Below are 9,546 nucleotides of genomic sequence, written 5' to 3'. Positions count from 1 at the left end.
GGGAAAGAAAATCGGAGAGAGGAGAATTAAACGCTCGTAGGGGACGAGAGAGAGAATGGATCAGAGAGTACGCGAGAAAGAGAGATTTACAGAGAAATTAGAGAGAGGACATCAGAAACAGCCAGTGAAAGATTGGGGATCAGGGACAGTCGGGGAGGGAGGATCGGAGAGAGATAGGGGATCAGCAAGGAGAGCGAGAGAATCAGAGAGAGGGAGTGGATCAGCGAGACATAGGAAGATAGGATCCGAAAGAACCAGAGGAAGAGAGAATCAGAGCAGCGACGCCCACACCAGACGACGTGGAGCTGTTGACAAGGCACGATTCTGAGTTGGAACAGGCACCAGTCCTGGCGGGGGGCTAGTGGAAAGCGGCTCTGCGACCACGGCCGCGCGTTCTGCCGTGTTTCATGTATGCGGGAAACGGGCAAGGTGTCTGTCGAAGGAAATGCAACGAGCGCTATCCAGCACTGCATGTGTTTAGGAGGTCGTCGTGCTAACGCGGAAAAACAAAACCTCATCTAGCGTCTTCTCAAGTTCTGCGCCAGCTACGGCAGTTGTGCGTCTGTTGTGAGAGCAGTGGCCACGGCTGAAAGGGACTACAACGCTGCCTCTGACAGCCGAACCGGAGAACTTAGCGGGGCTAATGTGATACGTTCGGCTTAGGCAGCGGCGAGAGACGTAGCTGGCTGAGGCAGTTAGGCTCTCGAAAGAAGAACGTCACGTTCGGGTAACCGCGCGACTTGCTGTTGTCTGTCGGAGCGCAAACCATCCCGCATGCGCAGCGGCAGAGGGCCTTTCCGCATTTCGACCATCCCGCTCCCTCAGGGTCTCCTCCCGACATGCGCCTTCCTGGGCCGGACCTTCCACCGCGTCGGATGGAGACAGCTAGACGATCATCGGTGATTGGAAGTATCGCGGGTCTTTCTTGACCCAGTGGGTTGACGTAACACTCTGAAACCGTCGCGTACTCAGGGCGGTGACTGCGTTTTAGACGCATATCCGGAGGCAGTCCGGTCGGCGGCCGTGTGGTGGCGAGGGAGAAGTTTCTTTGGTGTCGTAGTTGTGCTTCTCTGAAACTTCCCAGTCCCGGTTCGATCGGCCACACTCGAGAGCAGCTTTTTTTTTTTTTACTTCAATAGAGGCGAGCATTGGCCTCGAGATCTTCCGAACGGTGAAAAGGAGCGGCTGTCGCCACCTGAGCGGTTGTCGGCGACTTGATTTTCATGTGCGTAGCTGTATATTTTATGTGGGAAAGAGAGTGGCCAGGGCCTCCTTCCCAGGAAGCAGGTCCGAGCAGCTTGACTTGGAACGCCTCTAGGTTTTTTTCTTCTACCCTGTTCCATTTGCTTCCCTTCAAGCACCACCATTAGGACTGCCTTCTGTCTCGTTGTTACGTCAGTGTGGAACAGCTGTTGAGAACACCTGTTCAGGACAACCTTCCAACATTTCTCCAACCGTACCACTGTCTGCATTTTCCCTTCAAACTGGTTCACTCCACTTGATATGTGGCTATGGTGCAGCGTTCTTGAGCCCACAGCTCCTGGTGTTCCCCTCACCATCGACGCTGCGTTTTTATAATGGCTGCAGAAGGCAGTTCTTACCAGCATTCTGCAGACACCTCAGCGTGGCAGCACGACGTGACATCTTCCCCAAAAAAGACGGCGTCATGGAGGGGGTCCGCGATGCCCACAGGGCAACCGGCTCTTTTGCCGTCCACGTCAGCAGAAGCGGAAGCAGGTGCAAGTGCAAGCGTAGACGGTGACGACAGGGTTCTAAAGCACGGGACCGCCCAGATGCGGCGAGATGGCTATTACCTTGAAAAGAAACAAGAGGTACCACTTCACCGTATCCAGATGGATGTCAGAGATTCTAGAGAACTCCAGAGGAGACAACCAGGGAGATGTGCGTCGTTGGGCCAAAGACGCGGATGCCTGTGCCACCGTGGCACTCGTCCACGGACCCGCCGGGCAGCTCCGAGACAACCAAGTCGACTCTCCTTGGCATCAGGTCTTGCGAGGTTTGCAATCCTCTCATTTTTCTTGGCTTTCTATGTACGGAAGTGTTTGAACAGAGGTTCTGATGGGCTATTGTTCCGCCGGTCCTCTTTTTTCCACGGTAGCAAGGCAGAAAATCATGATGCACTAAAGGGGGAGAACACCTCATCTTCTTCAGGCCCTTTGAGTGGGGGATCCTTTAGAAGGCTTGCAGGTGAAGAACCCTCTAGCCGACTGGCGGGTACGGATGGCAAGAGAGAAGATCCTGAGCAAGCACTATGTAGTGCGATAGAGGCTTCGGCGCACGCCAGCCGACTAGCCGCTACACAGCCTATTGCAGAAGATAGTGATGACGAGATTCCCCAAGGTACGCCATTCCAGCCCCGACATCATTTAAGAGGGGAAAAGGGTCTGTCCAGGCAGGAAAAACGAGCTAGCGAAGTGCTAGCAATGACATGTTTGTGTTCACCTCCAGTCCCGTGCCCTGTCTGTATACGTGTGGTCCTTGTATATACCCGTATACTGCTCGCGACGTGTGCGCACGTCTACCATATCTCTTGGCCGTACACGTTGATGCTTCTCCGTATGTGACTGCTGTCGTGCTCGGTTAGGCGACTCTCCTTCCTAGCGCACCGTAGCCGTCCGTGAGCCTCGATATCTACTCATTCCCAGCCGCCTCAAGGCCCCGCGCCTGCTGCTCGCTGGTCGTCCCGATTACGAGCGTGCTACTCTCAGCTTCTGAGAGACTCCTCTCGGTATGCGTCCCTGTGCACTCCTCCCAATCCAGGACATGCCACCCCACGCAACTGTGTACAGGTTAATACTTGTAGTTTACATCGATACGTAGAGATGTACGTTTAGAGCCAAGGGTACCTGCTGTTCCTGGATTGATTGAAGATCACGGGGTTTCAAGGTAGAATGTTGAGTAGCATAGCATATACGACACTTGGCATCGTGAGGAGTTCCATTTGTTTATCCAGTCTATCTGTGGGAACACCCACACTTCTCTTCATCTGAGCAGGGTGCCAACAAAAAATGGACATTAGTGGGGAATGGCGTCGGCGTCGCCCTCGGGGTCAGTAGTGTCTTAGCGACTCAGGGTTCGCGGGGCAAAAACAACGTATGGCTGTTGAGCATTGTTACGGGTGGTGTAAGAGGCTTCTGGATCTTGTTTCAAAAGACTGACTTTCCTTTGACGCCGCCGGGATGCCGGCCACGGGGGGGCAGCGTCGGGTGTCAAATGCGAACGGGCGCCTTCTGCAGCCGCGTAGGAGCGGACCAGTCTGGAGTACGAGCCGTTCTTCTCATTGACCAGGAAATGCTAGCTGCAGGATCGGGGCCCATGCGTGTATTCGCGCCTGTGGCAACAGAACCTCGTGCTAGTGGGTTTCAACTGCTGACTCAGCACGATGCAGTGGTCCTTGGTGATCTCCGGCCTTTGTGCTGTTGAGCGTGCGGACAGCCCTTGATTAGTTCTAGTTGTGGAGTGTACCTCGCAAGTATACATTCTGATGTCGGCTTGCTTTCCCCTTTTTGAAGCGAAGTTGTGAACAGGTGTTTTAGATGTCCACCCACCCGTGTGTGCGGGTGGGTTCCACAACTCGGTGCATCACCACCCCCTGTACGCTGTACCAAGAGATGTGTGGTACTGCGCTTGGGCCCTCCGATGGTCAACAGCTACAGGCAGGGGTTCTCGACGCCTGGGGCACCGTAGCTACACCTACGTTTGAGGCATATTCATTAGACATACATTTCTGTATCTCCACAGCCCTAGCCAGCCGGGGGGCGCACACGTTGTTGGAGTCTGGCACTCGAAACAAGGTTCTTGCGTCCTCTGTGGCTTTATTTGATTGCTCCGAATTTCTCAATAAAGCCTTGGGGGACCCGGGAGGGCGGAAGTTACGCGCAACTGCTTTTGGCGGCCCTCGCGCCCACGACAAGCCTCTAGGGCAGTGAATGGCCACTTTGCCTCCCGACGTGTGAGCGTGTTCCAGGTGGCCTGCCTTGACCAACCACCGGTCCGGTTCTTCTCATAACATCGTATTTGGAGATAGTCCGGACCAAGCCAGCAAAGCCAAGAAGCCTTAGGGAGCAAGCATTTTCTCTCGCATTCAGATGTTGGGTGGGTTAAGTGCTTGTTTGCAGTGCGGACACCGATGGCAAGTTTTGTAGGTTTCTCAGTGCACTGTTGTCATCACTTGAACTGCGTGTGCGCCATGCAAATTTTCTGGCTGTCGCTGTCCAGGCCCAGATGCTAGCGACCAGGGGGAGGCGACGCCGCCAGGACATGCTGAACAGCCTATGATCGAAGATCTTGCCCCGACTGGGCCGCTGTCACCTACCGAGGGTGAGCCCCAACAATGTATATTCTGAGGGAAACGGTTTCATGGTTCTTTGTGGATCCAAGCTGGCAGTGCAGCGTGTGAGCGTAGTAGAAGAAAACAATTGGGTTGGAGAAGCGTAGACGGAGGTTATATTAGGACAATTCTCAGCAGATTGTAGATGTAGGGGGAGGCCTGGCGGGCTCCATCGGCGTGGCTGTGGCCAGCCGCACGATGCATGCTAGCGTCTGATGCTTTCAGACGACGCCGCGCTGGAGCTCGCCTGCAGTGAATGAAGCGCTATCGTATAAAGGCGTATGTAGCCACGGGCTTTTTAAAGTGTGACGGACAGGCTGAGTAAGTGGCGTTGCATAGAGCACCGATGTTTCATAGTAGCGTTGTTGAACACCTGACAGCGCCCCTGTGAGTGTGTCGCGTGTTGCTTCTATCCACGAACTGTCTCATGATGTGCTGTTTTCGTTGGGTGTTGCAGCCGTCCCTGAAGAGTGGGATCCGATGCACACACTGCATCAGTGGGTTGCAGAGGGTGCGCTGCGATCGAGTGAGTCCTGGATGGGATGCTGTTGTTCTCCGGGCATCGAATCTCTGCTGACCAGCCTTAGTATTCGAAAAGCCCCTGTCTCCGTGCAGGGGAGTGCCTTCACGTATCTGCTAAATTGGGTGGATCTGCGTCACACATTGTAACAGCATGGGGGGCGAATGGCAAAATGGCGGACATTCGTATCCGCGTATCGGCGGTGGTCTTTATTTCGACATTCTCCTTAGTGGGCTGTAATTCTCTTACCGTATATGTCAACATCAGAGACAAAAATAGCCGGAGAAGAATGTTCGCGGGGTCCATGTTTCAGATTCTTCTCTTGCCGGTGTGGGAAGTCCTGTTCTGTGCGACCCGCTCTGAGTATATTGAATTTCCTTTCGGATTCACATGAGGTACTCCAAAAATTCACCACTTCCCGATTTGAAGAACGTAGTTCGTATTGCGATTGTTGACATACGGCTCTCGTTGAGAGGAGACTCAACTGATCTTGTTTCGCCTTTGCCATCTGTGCAGTTCCCTGCTTAGAGCCGCTTCAAGCACAGAACACACTTGAGCATGGGACATCATTCAGCTCCCCAGTTCACCAGCGTCGGTACTGCTGTAGTGTTGTTAAGGCCAACGATGTGAGGAGGCACGCTAGAAACGATGGGAGGATTCATGAGCAAGAAATTTTTTCCTGCCTGACACCTCATGATGGTTCGCTGCAGCTCTCCTCAGTACTGGAGGGAATTGGTAACGTCCACGCGCACACCGTGTAGCGGATAGGGATAAGAGGATTTTTGCTCAAAAACGTTTTTTCTTCCCGAGGGTGGTAAAAGGATTTTACTTCGGCACGTTCCGTTGTAACTTGTTAGGCTCCCCTGTGTGACTTTGGCGCCAGCGTATCATCTCGAAGAACAATAGACGACAGCTGTAAGGTGTAGAATCTCAGCCGCGCTAGCTGTCATGTGTGATTGTTGGTCGCGATGATCTGGCAAGCTGTAACTTGGTATGTCCCTGGATATACCAAGAGAGCAATGCTTCTTTTCGGCGCCTGTGTCCGTCTGCTTCGTTTTCAGGCACAGAGGAGACAGGCTTCCGTGGACAACGCTCGGAGGAAGGAGGTAAGCTGCCGTCCGTGAGCGATGGGGACGCACATGTCGAGATCTTACAGTGTGAGATACTCCAGCAGATATGTCTCACAAGGAGGCGAGCCGGTGTCGTGGATTGTCCATCTTGCTTTGTGACTTCGGTACTGCATAACCTTCACTGCCTGGAGATCCTAACCAGCGACGGTTCTGCTTCCCGTGGTGCCGCCTGGCAACCGCCGCCCTTTGCGATTCCGTGTGTGCAAATATCGCTTGATGGATTTCTGACTGTGAAGGCGTCCCCTGTAAGCTGGAACTGTGGTAACGCCGATTCGTGTCTGCTGGCGCTTCTAGTAACAACAGCCCAGGCTGAGAAGCTTCCCTGTTTGCTTCTACTGACTACCGCTTGGCGTGGCGAATGTGAGCTTTATAGTTCCTTCTACGAAGCATAGCTTATAAAGCTCGTATATGAGAGGGTGTTTGCTCGCGCTCTTTTTGGTGACTCGGTCAGAGAGACAGCGGTTGAAACCTTGTGAGGGCGTGTCACACATCACCCGTCTTTAGGTTGTTGTTTTAGTATGTATGTATGTATGTATGTACGTATGTGGATCACAATGTCCGAGGAAGAAATGTAGAGTGGCTGGAGAGCCGTGCGGTACAGGGGAGTTCTAGTATTCTCTTCGGCTTTGCTTCCCCGGCTGGAATACTCAAATAGAAAGTTTGTCGTTTGGTGAAAGGGGACACTCGCGTCTGCTGTTGCTGGAACTCCCACTAGACAGGCCGAAACAGCGGCTTGTAGCTTATGCACGCTTCCGTATGCAAGAGACCGTGTCGATCTACGTCAGCTCTGGACCGACAGGGGTGCTTCGTAGCAGCGTTGTGATTGACGAAACAGAAAGGAGCAGCGCGTCGAACAGGTCATCCGCAATTGATCGCGTTTCCTGTTCCGTCTTGTGCGGTGAATGACCGAGCGCCCTGTTCGGATGGAACCGAGTCTGGCATGAATCAGTGTACCCTCACAGAATGTGCGTTGCTTTCTGGCTGCTTGCCTGCCTGCCGGCCTACGAATGTCCGGCGGATACTGCAGGGGAGGGCGTTAGCCCATGGCAGGCTCGGGACCGGGAAGCTGACTTATCGGTGCCGTCGCCGCTGTTTGAGTGTAAGCTTCTGCGGTTTGCGTCCAAGTCTCGCTGCCCGTCTATAGCAACTAGTTGTTTGCACCTGAGCAGAGTAGAAGAGAGAAGATCGGCAAATCAGCGTGGCCGAGCATTAGCGTGCAGTGCACCTGCTTGAGGGCGTCACGAGCGTGCTGTAGCAAGTAAACTTCATTCATTCTGGACGCGGGCTAGACGAGACGACTTCTCTGCCGTCCCGGCGTAATAAATCGGTCTGCCCCCTACATGACAGCGAGCTCAGCCTGAATATCAAGGGACAGCGTCGTGCTCGAGACGGTCCAGCTGTGGCGCACACCACCCCACACGATCACGTGACCTCTGGCACACTACTCCCTGTAGCAGGCGTGCCTCGGCTCCCTGCTGTTTGCGGAGCTGTGTGGCGCGCAGCAGTTTAGAGGATTCTTTTGTCGCCCGCAAGGTGCACAGTCGGTTGATCATTCTCTTTCGTAGTCTGACGTTGGCAAGCCGCTGGAGTTTGTTCTCAGTCTGACGATTCTGTCGGCCGTCAGCCGTGCTCTGGTGTCCGCTGCGGTCTTGGTGTTTTTCCGTTCCTGCAGCGGAAGAACCTCTTGGTCGTTTTGGTTTTCCGGAGGCGCGGGATGCGCATGCACATCTTATTCTGTCGAACGAAATTTTCATGACGCTTCCCCGGGCGGAGTTTACGCAGTCGCGGATAGCAAATAGTGAGCAGCGGACCCGCTCACCTCCTACTGGAGGCCTTGCAACAGCTGGTTAGGTGGAGGTGCCTTTAGCGTAAAGACTGGAGAGAGACGTTTCCGCGTAGGAGTTGAAAGCGAGCTCGGGGCACACCACTCGCTAAGTGTACACTGTTGTAGACGCTCTTTTGGAAACAGAGAACTTGGTAAAGCAAGACGGGCAAACTGGGTCTATCCATACATGCTGTGTTGGCTATTACCAACGCGTAGTGTGCCGGCCTTAGTAACAGGACGCACCCTGAGTCTATGCTGCATGAGACTGTACGCGATTGAAGCATGGTCAACAACTTCAAGAGGCGTGACTGGAGAAAAGGTGGGGAGGGTACGCGCCGCCCTTGGATTGTCGTCGTGTACTTTTCGATGTGTGTTGATAGCCCACGAGAAGGCGTCATGGATGGAAGCTTTGGAACTTGAAGAAAGCCAGAGGCTTCAAGCGTTAAAGACCACCATGGATGCGTGTGAAGCGGCAAAGTATCCCTCATCCGGGCAACTAGACGCGTTACTCATCGAAGTGATCAAAGGACAACTTACACTGATGAGGGCAACAAGGGTGTTCCCGTCAAGTAGTCTGGGCAGGCAGTTGGATAAGAGCGCTGCCCTGACTCACAGCCCAACTGCGGCGTTAGCCTGCCGCCTACGTCGTTGCTGGAAGGCTCTCGGAGTGACACCTCTTACGCAGAAGGTTCTACTTCGAACAGCGATACGCGTTACAAGTTTCCGGACGCGGGATGTTCGCGCAGCTTTGTTTTCGGGGTTGACGCCGCGTCTCCGGCGGGAAAGGGATCCGCAGGCGGGAGCAGCTTTTAACGCAGAAGGCCCAGGTCAGTAGCACAGATCTTTTGCTAAGGGTGGGAATACTCCTTAACTTCAATTCCGGTTTAGTCTTCTCTTTCGCATTAGCAACTTGCCCTAAGCGCTTTGTTGGCACCCTCCTCTTTCGTTAGCAGTAGCGCAGCCATCATCGGTCCGATATTCTATTGTTTTGATGCCTCTCCTGAGTTCGTATTCCCGTGGTGGTGTTGTAGGTTGACCAGGAGCAGTGCACGAGCGTAGGCCAGTGCCACGGTGAGACGGGTGACAGAACAAAACGGGTGAAAGTCGCCCCATGAGAAAGGTGTTTGAACTGCCTCTCGTTCGGTGAGGCAGAATCACGTGTCCCGGCTGCTTCAGATATAAAACAGCTGTGTTCCTTGATCAGATCATGCGGCTTTGTGGAGTACCTACAAGAGTGTGCTCGGGAAAGCGACGGAGCAGTTGCTGCCATCGGCCAGATGCACGAGTCCTCCCCGCCTGCTGTGTGGAGGGGGGCTGTAGCTGTTGTCGTCTTGGGTTCTCGTTGAGTGGAGGGCGGACGAGCGTGTGACAGTGTCCGGGGATGGTGTTTCATTGACGGGGGTGCGTGAATAAGCATATTGCTCTCCTGAGCAGGTACCCTTTCGCGGTGAGAGGACGTGGTGGCCAGTAGCTGTGTCGAGGCAGTGGTGTCTGTGAAGAGGAAAACGAAGGTTACCCGCTACGCGCATTGTCGTTCTTTACCTTTTTGGGCGTGTATACTCAGCCAGTGTCCCTCTTCCTTGTACACTGCGGTCATTTTGGGATAACCCTGAACCCTAGCCCGTCTGCAACCTTCAACTGCAAACCGCAGCTCCTGGCACGGGGGGCGTCGTTTTGTTTCTCAGTTGTTCAGCGTATGTTGCTGTCCAATGTCTTTTCA

The 9,546-nt window shown here is 53.9% G+C and overlaps 1 protein-coding gene across 1 annotated transcript in view; it reads left to right on the top strand.

The window, feature by feature from the left end:
- Window positions 1-880: 880 nt before the first annotated feature.
- Window positions 881-9,546, top strand: part of CSUI_009864 (uncharacterized protein) — a gene marked incomplete at its 3' end in the record, with an annotated part of 14,043 nt that continues 5,377 nt past the window's right edge. Inside the window, exons 1-7 of the mRNA XM_068069973.1 lie at window positions 881-2,361; window positions 4,240-4,341; window positions 4,809-4,877; window positions 5,933-5,977; window positions 7,029-7,100; window positions 7,674-7,847; window positions 8,207-8,653. Coding sequence (XP_067918050.1) covers window positions 1,578-2,361; window positions 4,240-4,341; window positions 4,809-4,877; window positions 5,933-5,977; window positions 7,029-7,100; window positions 7,674-7,847; window positions 8,207-8,653 — 1,693 coding nt within the window. The remainder of the gene's footprint in view (window positions 2,362-4,239; window positions 4,342-4,808; window positions 4,878-5,932; window positions 5,978-7,028; window positions 7,101-7,673; window positions 7,848-8,206; window positions 8,654-9,546) is intronic.

Source organism: Cystoisospora suis, assembly GCF_002600585.1.
Source record: "Cystoisospora suis strain Wien I chromosome Unknown contig_6201, whole genome shotgun sequence".
Lineage (NCBI taxonomy): Eukaryota > Apicomplexa > Conoidasida > Eucoccidiorida > Sarcocystidae > Cystoisospora > Cystoisospora suis.
Note: the sequence above shows the minus strand (reverse complement) of the source record. Positions and strands in the feature narration are given on the sequence as shown.